Source organism: Bos indicus x Bos taurus, chromosome 22 (genome assembly GCF_003369695.1).
Source record: "Bos indicus x Bos taurus breed Angus x Brahman F1 hybrid chromosome 22, Bos_hybrid_MaternalHap_v2.0, whole genome shotgun sequence".
Lineage (NCBI taxonomy): Eukaryota > Metazoa > Chordata > Mammalia > Artiodactyla > Bovidae > Bos > Bos indicus x Bos taurus.
Window position 1 is genome coordinate 12,972,925 of NC_040097.1, and position 16,181 is coordinate 12,989,105.

General features: G+C 45.1%; 1 protein-coding gene across 4 annotated transcripts in view; it reads right to left on the reverse strand.

Annotated features, from left to right (window-relative positions):
- The window catches only part of RFT1 (RFT1 homolog), a 45,986-nt gene extending 38,832 nt beyond the window's left edge, over nt 1–7,154 (reverse strand). For all 4 annotated transcript variants that reach the window (XR_003507745.1, XR_003507744.1, XR_003507743.1 and 1 more), the window contains exons 1-4: nt 7,048–7,154; nt 3,582–3,667; nt 1,761–1,877; nt 430–619 (exon numbers count right to left, since the gene is read on the reverse strand). Coding sequence is in view for 1 of the 4 variants with exons in the window: in XM_027522620.1 (XP_027378421.1) it covers nt 430–619; nt 1,761–1,877; nt 3,582–3,667; nt 7,048–7,110 (456 nt within the window). In the remaining 3 variants the exon portion in view is untranslated. The remainder of the gene's footprint in view (nt 1–429; nt 620–1,760; nt 1,878–3,581; nt 3,668–7,047) is intronic.
- Nucleotides 7,155–16,181: the final 9,027 nt, after the last annotated feature.

Consider the following 16,181-nt stretch of genomic DNA (forward strand, 5'->3'; position numbering starts at 1 on the left):
AAAATACTGCTCTATTTCTTGGGTTGGGTAGTAGGTTCAAGGATCTTTAAGATTTATATACTATATGCTAAAATGTTTTGTATGTATCAAATAATACACTTTAAAAGATGAAAAGTTAATATTATTATACAATTAAATAGAATCACTAGGAAAACCTGAAAAACCTCTATGGCCCTCTTAAATTCTTATTTAAACTAGTAACTTCTCTATTAGCAAACCTGTTCTTCATTAATAGTGCAGCAGAGTTAAATTTCAACCAAGCCCATCTGACGAATCTCAAGTGAATGAACTAAACTGATCATGTTACCTTTTTTCAAATATATTTTACATGGAAATTTGAAGAGCATTCTCTCTTATAAAAACATTTTTAAAACACCACTCTTTCGTTTATTCTTCTCATTTCTCATTCACAGCAGAAAGCACACTGACCTTGAGCTTGACAAACATATGTGCTTGTGCCAAGACCCAGAAGGGCTCTCCCAGAAGTTCCACCACAGCTGAGAAGCCAAACACCACCACTCCAGTTCCATAGTGGGGGACGACGTGAGGATCAGGCACTTCGAGCAACTGTAGCCAGACCCAGCCCAGGAACAAGGACCAAAACACACCCAAAGGGACTCTAGAAAAGGGAAAAAAATGTCTTTTAATATGCTAAATATAACAATAAAAATAAATATATATTAAAATAGTAACACTGAACAGAAAAGAAATATAGTCATGATAAAAACAGCTACCACTTATTCCGGCACTTACCACATGCCAGGCACTATGATTCAGCCCGTTCATCTCTCTGAGTCCTCACATATTACTCTGTCATTACCCCCACTCACAGATGAAGAAACTAAGGCTGACAGGCACTGGGTAGTTCGGCCAAGGTCTTATTAAACGGCTAGTCACGGGCAGAAGAAGGACTCGATCCCGACCTAACTCCAAAGCCTGCTCCTACCCACTGTGTTACACTGACTTACAACTCCCAGAAGCGCCTGCTGTTTTCACTTAGAATGACTAAAGGATGGTATAGCGCTGGTCTTACACTCCAAATAACTGGTAGTCCAGTGCACAGTCTCCCTTCAGGTGTGACCAGAAGGCTCTTCAGCATGACTGGGTGGCTAACAGTCATTCCTCTAATAAACTAATCACCTACCAGCCCTTACAACAGTCACCTCCATGAGGTAATAAAGAGTTATGCAAGGGAAGGACTGGGAAACCATTTGAACCACCAGCCCTCCCGGCAGGATCTAAACTGCAGAAGAGCCATTACAATTTTTAGCTGATATACTTGGTCCTCAAGAATAGTCTAAAAGGCTCAGAAGTGAAATCAACAAAAAAAAATAGAGGAAAGATACAAAGAAACAATTCAAAGGCTTTCAAAAAATAATAAGTGGCTGTTAAAAGATCAGAAAACACTGTAAAGAGAAATGGTTAGGAATAAAAAAGATGGCACAGGCTCAGTGGGAATCAAAAAAGCAGAAACAACCTCTGTTGTTTCTGAGGCTGATGCGGGTAGAAATGGGGCTAGAAACGTGGCATAGAAACCCCCACCCAAAGCCTTCTCCTGGCTCCTGACTGTCCTGAGAGAAACAGCCAGGGAAGCTCCTTCACACAGACGTCCTCCACTTCCTGCCCCATGCCAATGGCCCAGAAGTCCATTGCAAAACCCAAGCTGGAGACTATTCAGCTTTAGGCAAGAAATCTATTTAACTTCTCACACTTACTACACTTGCCTCCGTGAAACTGTCTGCGGCCAAAGCACAACTCACGTGAGCCACAGGAGGTTGAGAGTCTGGCTCCAGTCTCGCTGGGCGGCCCCACTCAGACATGCTCTACGGAAGGCCTCTCTGGCCAGGAAGATGGTGGTCGAGTAAAGCAGTGTTAGCCTATCAAGGAAAAGCAGAAATCAATAGGATGTGTAGTTTTTTCATAGAGACAACTTCGGGGATTTTCCAGCAACCGGGAGGAGGAAAGGTCTCAGTTATCTTGGTGGTGATATGGAGGAGCAATGGCTTCTTACAGAAGCCCCTTCCCCAACTAATTGGACCCACACAGTAACAGAGTTAGGAACCCAATAAGGGACATATGAGTGTGTGCCCACAGAGAGTTATGCCCAGGAGAGAAACTGCCATAGCGGCCCCCCCAGGCTGCAGCCTTTGTGCCTATGCAGAGGTGTGGCTCTGACCATAAGGAGGAGAAAAGGACAAGATATGACCCCACACAGAGGGCCTCCTGGCCACCCTGACATTGGTGACCTAATGGCCCCTGTGAAAGAAGTTAAGGCTCTCCTGGACAATCTCAATGCAGGCAACGAGGTTGGCAGCCATGACTGGGGCTGCTGTAACCCAGAGGAGCAAGGCCTGTCTGCATCGTTCCTGGAGGGCAGCACCTAGGTGGATCCTCCTGCACCTTAGCAAAGAGTAGCTATGGTGCCCTTTCCTCAGCAGGCAGTGACCTGGATGAAGCCAGAGTGGGGACGGCCCAGGGCAAAGGTACCTGAGGTTGCCCAAGGACCATCCTGCAACTCAGTGCGTCAGCCCAGATGAGACTGAACCGTAACTTAAGCAGGTGGACAGGCCAGACAAGGGCTGTCGGTGCAGGGATCTGGCAATCGGGAAGGCCAGCTGGGCAGAGGCCCAAACTGCTTTAAAGTCTGAGTACATGAGAGACCTTGGCCCTCTTCCTTCCTGTTTTTACCTCAGCATTTCTCAAAGTATGGCCCCTACTTCAAAATCACCTGAAAAAACTGTCAAAGTGCAGTTCCCAGGCACCTCCTCAGCCCCACCTAGTGCAAAGCTCACCAGAGGATTCCTTTGCCCACCAAAGTTTGAGAGCATTCATTAAAGCTCCGAGAACAGCACCAAGAGCATATGTTCAGGAAGTATTATTATAGATGCAAAATGCTGTCTGGAACATACTGTCTTGTTTACCAGAATGTGAAGACACACCTGAGAACCTGAGCTATACTGAGCACGCACATCGCTTCATATACTTTTATGTCATTTGTGAAGACAGAATATGTGTGGGTGTCCATGAACAGACAGGAGGAGAGTAGAAGAAACAGAATCTAAAAGACAAAGCAAGCTGGCTTTCTAAGAGCCTCCAAGGAACTGATGACAAGGACTCAGTTCTCATCCCACTGCCACTTTCCAATTATAAAATTCACTAAGGAGGGAGGGAAGGTGGCTGCTCTGGCCCTGCAATTACAAAGCACATCTTCACGATCTGCAGAACTCCTGCTTCCTTTGCTGTCAGCAGGACAAGAACACAGGATTATACCTGAGTTGGAGTTTGCAGTGAATTACTCCCACTCCTCTCCTGGGTTCTAAGAGCAGGCACAGCGGAAGAGCTGGCAGAGAAATGTGCATTTGGAGGCAGCTAATGGAAAACACACCATGGGTCCATTAAAAGCAACATCGCCCGCTCATCCCCCAAACCCCGCACGCTCCTCTTCTGCCCACTGCTAAAACACTCTGCTTCCGGTAAAGGTCCAGGCTTCTAGAATCTGAGGGTGACACACAGGTACAGTTTGAAGAAAACCCAACTTGGGATGTGAGCTGTGGACAACGCCAGGGTACACTCCTTCTTACCTGACATTCACTATGCCAACGATTTCCTTCGATAGGAAGCGAAGAATAAACGCATTCAAGACAAAGGTGATTAATCGAAACAACACCTACCAAAAAAAGAAGACAAATACGTAAGAATAAACTATATTAGGAAGGTTTACTTTGCTGAAATGAACACAAGATGGCTGTTCTTCTTAACGTAATGACATAAGAGGCTTTGTCAGAGAGATTCTTTCTAAAATGTTCAAGCGGTCTGTACTGCTTCTGAAATCTCATTCCTTGGGGTCTCTTGGCACTCGTGTGCAATGGTCAAAGAACCCAAGGTGCTTGGAAGTCTCCCTAGTTTACTGATAAGAAGAGGGAAGCCGTGACAGATTCACTGAATTTCTTCAGGTTCAAAGTCAGGCACTCCAGTGGGCAAAAAGGGAATTCTAGTTAGTGCTTCACAATGGCCCTCACTCCAACCTATTTAGAAAGAGCATGCGCTTAGCAAGTGGAAGTCTGCATGATATAGCAGACTTAGCAGGAATCATGGCGTCTAATGTCTCCTTCTTTTCTGCTTAGTAATACCTAAGGATCTGATACTGACGTTGAATCTCTTTCAACTTTAGTTTTGTCAATTAGGAAGCAGAAAAGGCTATATGCATTTACTGAATATTCGCCACTTTCCAGAGAGATGAAATATTTTTTAAACAACTGCAATAATATAAAACAGAGGGAAAAGGAAAACAGTCTAGCTAATGCCATTGGAAAAGGAAATGCCCCAAGATTTTCAAGCCTCTCAATTCAAAAAAACCACCTGAACAAAGAATTCTTCCCATGAGACAGAGAAAAACAGGTTGTGATTAAATGAGGTTGCCAAATGAGGATAATGGCTGGGGTGCAAGCCTCATTAAGTGACACCCCCTCTGCAACCTCGCAGCACCACAGGTGTAACTCAAGGGCACTCCAGTGCAAATGATGCAAATGACAGATCACTTCTGTGTCAAGCACTCTGAGTTACACATGAACAGTTATTATCTGGAAGATTCAACTGAAGTATGCCAATGGACCACAGTGATATTTCCCACAGTATATCTCTGGGAAAAGGTATGACCAAAAGGGACACTGCAGTCTAACATGGTCCCCAAAGTGTCACAAAGCAGCAAGGTCTCCAAAGCCAAGACATCACAATGTTAATCTTTATGGAGTCCAAGATGACCTTTTGAAAATCTCAGGAAAGCTCGGTAGCCTCTCCTGAGAAAGATGCAGGTACATACATAAGACACCAAATTCTGTATTCAGTTTTAGAGATTTGAAACAAATTCATGTAGCTCTTAACAGAAAAAGTTTTCTCAGCTCAGCATCTCAACTCACCATTTAGCTAAACTTGTCTTTGAATTTTTGTAAGCCTCAATTTTCATCCCCATCAAATGAGGCTATCTGTCTCACAGAGTTGATAACAAGGACCAAACAACACCATAGAAGTGAAAGCATTTTTGAAAAATGCATACAATAAAAGGAATTAATAATTTCACTATGGCTGGCTCAGAGTGAAGACAGGCAATAAACTCTCAAATTCTTGCAGAATAGAGTGTAATTGCAAAACTACTGTACCTCAAGTGCCTGCACTGTAATTTGAAAAAGCACACAAGATTGAATTAAAACACTCCAAAAAACCTAAACATTATGGCTATTACACACACACACACACACACACAGACTTCCTTGGTGGTCCAGTGGTTAAGACGCAACACTACCAGTGCAAGGCATGTGGCTTCCATCCTTGGTTGGAGAACTAAGATCCCACATGCTGTGACCAAAAAAATAAATAACCACATAAACACATTTATGTTAACTTCAAAGTTATTGTTGCTAATAAACTTAATGTCTCAGGCCATATCCATACTTAATTGGCTTAAGTTAAGGTTTGAGCTAATGAAGCTGTAAGGTTATTCACATTCCCCATATTTGCTCCATATTGTGGCCCTTCTTAGCAACATAGTCTTCATTTAATTTTGTAAAGGACTTGATAGTTTTTTCTAAAAAGCCCTTTCACACCTGTTAATTAGCTGAACCCTAAAAGCAACCAGGTAAATGCACAGGAAGCAAGTAAGTCTCAGATCAAAGGGTTTGAAAAGCAAATGACCCAGCCTGACCTTATGGCTAAGGCTATCAGACTCCTAGGCTAGTGGCTTTTCTGCTATGACTTGTTTTCTTTTTATGAAGCCAATCTCAGTAGTAAGATATCGTCAAAGGTTGAAGAATCAACCTTATGGATAAAGTACTGAATTCAAACAGCTATCAATGTGCTGAAATAGAAAAGAAATACAACTAAGTAACTTGGGATTCACCTAATTTAGGGTTACATGAATAGCTAACTAAGTGCATATTTGTGCAAGGAATTCTACGTGCCTTACGTAGCTCGTCTCATTTCACTCCTACAATAACCATTTTAAAAGTTCGTATTACCATAATAAAAACAGCTAACATTTAGTAAGTATTTACAATATGCCTAATGACATTATGAGGTTGCATTATCATTCTCATTTAAGATGAGAAACTGATGACTGTAGAAGTCAAGAGATTTTCACCAAAGGCAGGCACTTAGCCAAGTGGCAAGGCCCTAACGTGAGCCCTGGTCTGCCTGATTCTTTCTCTCAACCTCCACGTGAAAAGCTGCCTCACTAAAATAAGGCGGAGAGTAGATTCAGGGCTTTTGTGAGTAAGGGTTGAAAGGCTCAAGGGCAAGACAGAGAAAAAATGAAACACATGAATGACCTGACTTCATGGCTAAATGACTTAGAATGACCAGGTTCTAGGGTTAAAAGAATCTTGACGACAACATTTGGATCAACTGGCATGTATCACATCTGAGAGATGATAAAGATTAGGGCCAAGAAGAGTAAGTGATCTGTCCATGGTCATACTACTGGAAGGAAGATGTAGTCAACATACTACTGTGTTAAGTAACAATTATCCATATAAGCCCAACCCAGTCTCACAGCAATCTTATGACCTAGGTACTGTTATTACTCCCATTTTATGAGGAGGAGTCTTGGGTCATGCAGCAAGCACATGATAGAACCAAGATTCCAAATCAGGCCTGTGTAAACCCAGGTCCCTGTTCTTAGCTATGCCATACTGTCTCTCTGAACTCAGTGGGGGTCAAAGTTTGAAAAAAATTGTTTGAGGTAAGGAGTGCGACATGGATAAAAACATAAACAAACAAACAAACAAACAAAACCCTGCCTTAAAAAAAAAATATTCTAGAGCACCCAAGGCATCCCTCCCCTACTGCCATATGGGAAAGAGAATGCTCAAAGGGGAAAGTGATTTGTCTGCAGTCTCCCAGCTCTGGGCCCAGGTGTCCCCTCTCAGGCGCCACCGCCTCTCGCCAAACCCCTCCGTATTAGCTGTGTCCAAGCCGGAACAGGCTCTCAAGGGCCCGAGGGCCTCCCCGTGAACCCCGGCTGCAAGACGGGCTGGGGCCGGTTCCCCAGAGTACCTGAAGGAGCAGACCTGAGGAGGCCAACCGAGCCGCCTGGCCCAGAACCTCCCGGCTGCCCATAGCCTCGGCGCACGGGCTCTGTCATCAGGAAACGCCGCCGACAACCCACTTCGTCTCGAGAAGATGGCGTCACCGAGTGACTCGCTCGCTGATTAGCAGCTTTCGTACGGCGGAGGAGGGGCACTGGAAGATCTGGCCCTTTAAGGGGGCGGGAGTTGGGCTGCGTCAGTGTAGTTGCGCCGCCTCACCGCTCAGGTTTGTGTTAATGGGTGGTTTGTGTGTCTATCCCTCAGTTCAGTTCAGTTCAGTCGCTCAATCGTGTCCGACTCTTTGCGACCCCATGAATCGCAGCACGCCAGGCCTCCATGTCCATCACCAACTCCCGGAGTTCACTCAGACTCACATCCATCGAGTCGGTGATGCCATCCAGCCATCTCATCCTCTGTCGTCCCCTTCTCCTCCTGCCCCCAATCCCTCCCAGCATCAGTCTTTTCCAATGAGTCAACTCTTCGCATGAGGTGGCCAAAGTACTGGAGTTTCAGCTTTAGCATCATTCCTTCCAAAGAACACCCAGGACCGATCTCCTTTAGAATGGACTGGTTGGATCTCCTTTGCAGTCCAAGGTACTCTCAAGAGTCTTCTCCAACACCACAGTTCAAAAGCATCAATTCTTCGGCGCTCAGCTTTCTTCACAGTCCAACTCTTACATCCATACATGACTACTGGAAAAACCATAGCCTTGACTAGACTGTCCTTTGTTGGCAAAGTAAAGTCTCTGCTTTTGAATATGCTATCTAGGTTGGTCATAACTTTCCTTCCAAGGAGTAAGCGTCTTTTAATTTCATGGCTACAATCACCATCTGCAGTGATTTTGGAGCCCCAAAAAATAAAGTCTGACACTGTTTCCACTGTTTCCCTGTCTATTTCCCATGAAGTGAGGGGACCAGATGCCATGATCTTCATTTTCTGAATGTTGAGCTTTAAGCCAACTTTTTCACTCTTCTCTTTCACTTTCATCAAGAGGCTTTTTAGTTCCTCTTCACTTTCTGCCATAAGGGTGATGTCATCTGCATATCTGAGGTTATTGATATTTCTCCCGGCAATCTTGATTCCAGCTTGTGTTTCTTCCAGCCCAGCGTTTCTCATGATGTACTCTGCATATAAGTTAAATAAGCCTTGACCTACTCCTTTTCCTATTTGGAACCAGTCTGTTGTTCCATGTCCAGTTCTAACTGTTGCTTCCTGACCTGCATACAATTTCTCAAGAGGCAGATTAGGTGGTCTGGTATTCCCATCTCTTTCAGAATTTTCCACAGTTTATTGTGATCCACACAGTCAAAGGCTTTGGCATAGTCAATAAAGCAGAAATAGATGTTTTTCTGGAACTCTCTTGCTTTTTCGATGATCCAGCAGACGTTGGCCATTTGATCTCTGGTTCCTCTGCCTTTTCTAAAAGCAGCTTGGACATCTGGAAGTTCACAGTTCACGTACTGCTGAAGCCTGGCTTGGAGAATTTTGAGCATTACTTTACTAGCATGTGAGATGAGTGCAATTGTGTGGTAGTTTGAGCATTCTTTGGCATTGCCTTTCTTTGGGATTGGAATGAAAACTGACCTTTTCCAGTCCTGTGGCCACTGCTGAGTTTTCCAAATTTGCTGGCATATTGAGCTGGCAGCACTTGCACAGCATCATCTTTCAGGATTTGAAAGAGCTCAACTGGAATTCCATCACCTCCACTAGCTTTGTTTGTAGTGATGCTTCCTAAGGCCCACTTGACTTCACTTTCCAGGATGTCTGGCTCTAGGTCAGTGATCACACCATCGTGATTATCTTGGTTGTAAAGATCTTTTTTGTACAGTTCTTCTGTGTATTCTTGCCATCTCTTCTTAATATCTTCTGCTTCTGTTAGGTCCATACCATTTCTGTCCTTTATCGAGTCCGTCTTTGCATGAAATGTTCCCTTGGTATCTCTAATTTTCTTGAAGAGATCTCTAGTCTTTCCCATTCTGTTGTTTTCCTCTATTTCTTTGCATTGATCGCTGAGGAAGGCTTTCTTATCTCTTCTTGCTATTCTTTGGAACTCTGCATTCAGATGCTTATATCTTTCCTTTTCTCCTTTTCGCTTCTCTTCTTTTCACAGCTATTTGTAAGGCCTCCCCAGACAGCCATTTTGCTTTTTTGCATTTCTTTTCCATGGGGATGGTCTTGATCCCTGTCTCTTGTGCAATGTCACGAACCTCAGTCCATAGTTCATCAGGCACTCTATCTATCAGATCTAGTTCCTTAAATCTATTTCTCACTTCCACTGTATAATCATAAGGGATTTGATTTAGGTCATACCTGAATGGTCTAGTGGTTTTCCCTACTTTCTTCAATTTAAGTCTGAATTTGGCAATAAGGAGTTCATGATCTGAGCCAGAGTCAGCTCCCGGTCTTGTATTTGTTGACTGTATAGAGCTTCTCCATCTTTGGCTGCAAAGAATATAATCAGTCTGATTTCGGTGTTGACCATCTGGTGATGTCCATGTGTAGAGTCTTCTCTTGTGTTGTTAGAAGAGGGTGTTTGCTATCCCTATGCATCCGAAATAAATTAAATATTGTGACCATACTAAGAGACGCTGTTAAAGTAGCCAAAGCCCCTTCTCTAAAGCTCCCAGCCCATCCACTAAGAAACCCTACCTTCCCTGGCTTAATGTGCCAAAAGGAACAAACTATTCAAGGACCTGCGTGAAAAGAGTCTGATAATTTGGCCTTCGCTTACAACATCACGGCCATGGTCCCCTGAATCAGATTGGACAAGACTGTCCCAGTTTTACAGCAAAAACACTGAGGACCAGAAGTTAAATTCAACATCTTCACATCTGTGATTTTGTGTAATCCTTTCTCAAGTGCTGAATACTGGACCCTCTTCTCAGAGAGGAATAAGGTGAGACCTGGAGATGTGAAGTGACTTGTTCATGTATATACAATTTCTACCTGGGTGGAGCAGACCCCAGAGTCCTGATCCTAAACGTGCCTCTCTTATCTACATACTACCAGTTGTGAGAACAGAGAAGTGCTTCATAAAACATAAAGTGCCTAACACAGTCATTAGTGGTTCTGTCCATGCTATCATCTGTTATGCAGGCCATGGAAAGTCCTATCTCTCTCTTTTAGGCCCTAGATGATTTGACCCCAACTTACCTTTCAACCACCTTTCACACTATCACTGCCCTTTGCCTGAAACTTTCTAGACTCTATCCTTTCAGATCCCTTACAGGCCCTAATGGGCCTTTGTTCTGCTGCTATCTCTGCCCAAAATGCCCTCTTTGAGGCACTACATACCCTCCCAGACTCCACTGTTTGTGAGTACAATAGCACCTCCTGTGGATTGAATGTGTCATCCCCAAATTCATATGTTGAAGCCCTAATTTCCAATGTGGTTGTAATTGGAGCTGTGGCCTTTGGTAGGCTTTTAGGTCATGAGAGTGGAGCCCTCATGAATGGGGTTAGTGACCTTCCAAGAAGAGAAGAGAGAGGAACTCTCTCTCTGCCCTGTGAGGATATAGCAAGAAGGAGGCTGGCTACAAACCAGGAAGAGGGCTCTTACCAAGAACTGAACCAGCCAGCACTTTATCTTAGACTTCCCAGCCTTCAGAACTGCAAGAAATAAATTCCTATTGTTTAAACCACCCAGTCTGTGTTATTCTATTACAGCAGCCTAAGCAGATTAAGATAGCACCTGTAAAGCACTTTGTAACCTAGGCCTTGACCTAGGCTGCCTGCCCACCCCCTCAGACCTTAGGCTGGCAGGTGAGGTAGGCCCTGGCTCCCTTCATCTCCAGTAAAGCTGCTGCCTTAGCAGCCTAGCACAGTCTGGTTTGCAGTGAAGAGACTAGACTATGTCTAGACATCCCATGGGCTCCAAGAAGGCAGGAATGAAGGCCACTTGACTTTGCCTCCTGAAGCAGCGGCAGAGAAAGTTCCTAGTACACCCATGAATGCTTCCTGACCTATTACTGCTGCTGGGAACAGACTATGGGGCTCAAGGACTGTGCACTGCCCCCAACTCCCATCTTGCCAGGTTAATCAAGCTCTGTCTTATGGCAGAGACTCAGAATGTAAGCTTTTGACTATTAGACAGAGCTGGCCCTGAATCCTCATTCTGCCACTCATGAACCAGGTAACCTCAATATGTTCAGCTATTAAATAGGGGATGTTATCTGTCTTGTGATGGCAAGTGTAAGGATTAAAGTAGACAAAAGTCTGGCCCTTCAGCAGCTTAAATTCTAGTGGAAGGAAGACTGGGGGGGAAAAAGCCTAGTAAACAAATAATACAATTTCACAAAGGAAGAAGTGCTATGAAAAAATGAAATAAGGTAATAGAGGCTCTTAGAAGGGAAGGGAGGAGTGCTGTTCTGGAAGGCAGAGCAAATTAGACATCCACTTGGAGAGGAGAGCAAAATGCTGAAGGGTTGAGCTATTCGGCCTGTGGGCTGAGATGTCCAAGGCCTTGACCTGGGCTGCCTGCCCACCCCCTCAGACCTTAGGCTGGCAGGTGAGGTAGGCCCTGGCTCCCTTTATCCCCAGCGAAGCAGCTGCCTCCTCCACAGCTCCTCCTTGGAGCACAACCAGCCAAGAGCTCTTCATGTCAACATACTCTAATCCTGGTCATCTGGGTGGGCTGAGTGACTAGGGAATCATTTCACTGGGGGCAAAGAAGCCAAGGAGGAAATTCTCCAAGGTAAGTCCAAAGTGAAAAGACTCCCAGGAGTCCAAGGTACAGACTCCAAGGCACTTCTGGGCAGGGAGTCAAAGGCCCTTTTCTCTCATTCCAGAGGATAGGATTTAGCAAGGAGGCACTGAGCAGATGCTCGGTGTCCAGAGTCATGTTTGGTACAAGGGTGTGTGGGAGAGAAAGAACTGTGATGAGAGTCAGTGAGCGCTGAGCACTAACTCCATGTCAGGTGCTCGTGGGAGCACCATACATGCATGCACTAACCCCTTCCTTCTCTCAACAACTCATCGGGTAGGTGTTACAGATTAGGACTCTGGGAGAGCTGCAGAGGCTGAGATGCAGTGCGCTTGAAGTTCTCCCCCGCCTCAGCACTGAGCTGCTCCAAAGGCCTCCCCTCTGTTAAAGGTATTGGCACCAACGGGGCCTGGCACACTCCATAGTTCTTGTGCAGAGGGCTAAGCTCAGGGCTGGTGAGCTGAGACCTGTTGGCTATTGCCTATTTTATACCACCTGCAAGCTAAGAATAATTTTTAGAATTGTAAACGGTTAGGAAAAATCAAAAGAAGACTATTTCATGACACATGAAAATTTCATGAAATTCAGATTTCAGCATCTACATATAAAGGTTCTTTTTTAATTAGAAAATTGGTATCATGTTGTACATTTCTACTGTGTTTTCAAATTATTATTTTTTTAATTGAGGTATAGTTGACATACAATATTACATAAGTTTCAGGTGAATAATATAGTGATTCACATTTTTAAAGGTTATATTTCACTGATAATTATTATAAAATATTGTCTATATTCCCTGTCTTCTCATATATACTTATAACTCATTAATTTTTATAATATTTATTTATTTATTTGGCTGTTTCAGGTCTTAGTTGCAGCATAAAGGGCCTTCATTGCATCATGTGGCACATGGGCTCTCAAGCCCATAGGCTTAGTTGCTCCAAAGGATGTAGGACCTCAGTTCCCCAACAAGGGATCGAACTCATGTCCCCAACATTGCAAGGCAGATTCTTACCCACTGGATCACCAGTGAAGTCCTAGCTCATTTATTTTATACATAGTAGTTTGTACCTCTTAATCTCTACCCCTATCTTGCCCTTCCCCACAAATAAAGTTTTATAGAAACACAACCACATCCACCCATTTGTTTACTTGTTGTCTATAGTTACTGTCCTACTACGGTAGCAGAGTAGTTTGGCCTGAAAAAGTGAAAATATTTACTATATGGCCTTTTAAAGAAAACGTTCGCAACTCTTGGTGATCAACATTGAGCTCTGGTGCCCAGCGTGCAGTGGACATTTCAATACCGATTGAATGAATGCATATATAAAATAATTTTTTAATTCAGTTAAAAAAATGTTTAAGGGTAGATGAGATTTATTAGCTCATGGCAAGGTCCAAAATGATTAATGATAATGGTGATAAGAAGAGTCCTTTCCTGGGGGTCCCTTGGTTTGGGGGACAACTGACCCCTGGAAGAACACTAGGCTGTAATTAGCTGTCATTGAAGGAGCTTTCCCCAGGTTTCCCCCCTCCCTTTTGCTCTTTGTGCCAGGTAGCCTCCCTGCCAGGGAAAGTTGACCTGAGCTGGCTATTTTATTACAAAGCTGGAGGGAGTGCCAGGGCTGTTGCCAAGCCAGTTAGACTCCTGGGGCATCAGAACAGAGAGGGAGGTGGCTGGTGGGTGGGGAAGCAGAACAGAAGATACAGCAAGTGGAGCCCTGGACCTCAGCTGCGTGAAGGCAGGACAGCAAGGCATGGTCCCATATACCAGCCACTAGCCCTGCCCTGCCAAGGGGTTCTGCTGCCCAGAGGATCTTCACCAGGGCCCTCCCTGCAAAAGAAACTCAAGAATCAGTCCCTCTCTCAGAAGTCCCTGGGCGTGAGGATTCAGTTGTATTACTAATAATCCATGTTTGCTGAGCCCAGGTAGGCACTGTGCTGCACATTTCTCTTTCATGATCTCATTTTACTCCCACAGCAGCCCCACAGGGTACACACTGTTATTATCCCCATTTTACAGACCAGGAGGCTGAGGCTTAGTAGGGTTAAGGACCTGCCTAAGGGCTAGTAAATGGCGGTGCCAGAATTTGCTCTGGGATGTGTGACTCTCAGACCCTTAACCAGGACTGAACCAGAGTGTTTATTGTGAGTGCTGAGTTTTGGGGCTTCACTTCAGCAGTTCTGAGTCAAAAAGACTAGGGTGGGCCTAGGAATATGCATTAACCTGGATGGTTCTGATACAGTGAACCAAGCTCTGGGAAGCACAGCCTGAGAGCAGATCTCCAGGCACCTTGGAAAATCTACCTCCTTTGGTGGGCTGGAAAATTCTGTCTGCTGAAAGCAAGCAAACTGAGTCCTGAGATCTGCTCCCAGGCCCGTCCAGCCCACAAGGAGTCTTGCTCTCAGGATTGGGGTGCAGTTCAGTGGTCAAGGCAGCAGGGACTGGAGGTAGGGCCTGTGTGAGGGCCTTGGGGAAATATTTTTTTGGCTTTTTTTTTATTTACTTAAATTTTAAAATCTTTTGACCACCTTGAATGTCCGCGAGATCTTTTTATTTCCCTGACCGGGGATCAAACCTGCACCCCTCAACTGGACCACTGGGGACATCCCCGCTTGGGAAAGATTTGTACCAGGAAGGGTGCACAGTGCACCCCCTGGGTCCCCGGGTCTGCCCAGGGCCTGGGGGTGAGCAGCCACAGGACCCTGGCTTTGTTGGCTCCTGTGGGCTTTGATTTGTGCAGAGATAAGAGAATAAATTGCAATGTCTGCTCATCAGTCTGCTTCATTTCAACTCAGTGTCTATTCCTGTGCCACCACTCTATGCTGAGGCATAAGGTATAAGGGAAGGTTTCCTGCTGGAGCCTGTTTTGAGCTGCACCTTGAAGGGCAAGAAGGCATGGTCAGACAGTGGGACAAGCAGGCAGAGAATGCAGAGGTGGAGATTGCCAAGCCCACTGGGGGACCCAGTGAGGTCCTTCCTCACTGGTCTGTGACCAGCGCACAGTTGGTGGCACTGAGAATAGCAAGTTCGTGGGTGTGAACGTGCATTTGTGAATGAAACAAATTCAGGCACATGCGTTCACATGCATGACAGGAGGTGAGTGTGCATCTGTACATGTGTGCAGATGTATTTGCCAGGGTCTGCCCTCAGACAAAGTCTGTGTGCACGCACATGCATACGCATGTGCTTGTGGGTTTATGTGTGAGCACAAATATGAAAGCTTGAGTGTTAGATCACGTGTATTGTACACAACCAGTGAACATATGGGGAAACAAATGTGTGCGTGCACGCAGGTATACATGGACGCGTGCCACCTCAGGGAGTCAGCCTTTGGACTTTCTGATTCTGGGTCTACGGTCCCCTTAAGTGTTAATATTGTTATTATTGTTTAATAATATTGTATTAATATTGGTTAATATTGTTTAGTCAGGACTCCACTTTTTGTGCATCACCTCAATTGATTTTCTCAACAATCTTACATGGTGGGTTTATAACAGTTATTTAGTAATCTTCTGAGTTATTATCCCATTTTACAGATGAAGAAACTGAGGCTTAGAAAAGTAAAGTGACTTGCTCTGGTGGCTCAGAGAGTAAGGAATCTGCCTGCAACGCAGGAGATTTGGGTTCTTTCCTGGATTGGGAAGATCCCCTGGAGAAGCGAATGACAACCAACTCCAGTATTTCTGCCTGGAGAATCCCATGGACAAAGGAGCCTGGGAGACTACAGTTCTTGGAGTCGCAAAAAAGCCAGATATAACAGCAACAAACAACACATGGATGAAGAAACTGAGGCTTACAAAAGTAAAGTGATGTTCTCATAGCTACCCAGCCAAAAGGCAGGAGAGCTGCGATTGAGCTCAGACTATCAGACCTCAAAGGCCTCCGCTGTATCATTTTATGCAAGCTGCTTCTTAGCAATTCACAAAGCTCCAGGGAGGAAATGCCTCGGGCACCCTCCTGCCCCTGGCCTGGACCCGGCACAGACACTCAGGGCTTCTCACAGGCTAGGTAGGAAGGGGCTATTCCTGGGACCTGGGTCTTCTGACCCAGGGCTACACATGTAGAAAGGTCACACAGAGGTGAAATGGGGCAGTCTTTGTTTATCCAAAACCCCAAAGAATTTGGACCAGAGCCAGTGGAGGCCCTTATCCTGAGCAGTGATGTATTTCTTGCCCTCTGGAACGACAGCCCAGCATGGAGAGTTACCCTCAGGCTTTTCCAGCCCGGTTTCTTGAAGGCTGCTTGTCAGCACCTGTCCCTGAAAAAGGCAAGGATTGAGCCTGGGGACCAGAATGGACTTGGAAGCCAGGGCAGGCCCTTCTTGGCCCTGACAGCCTGTTGGTGGCAGTAGCACCAACTTGCATTCTTGTCTTTTTTTCTTGCATTGAGGGTGCA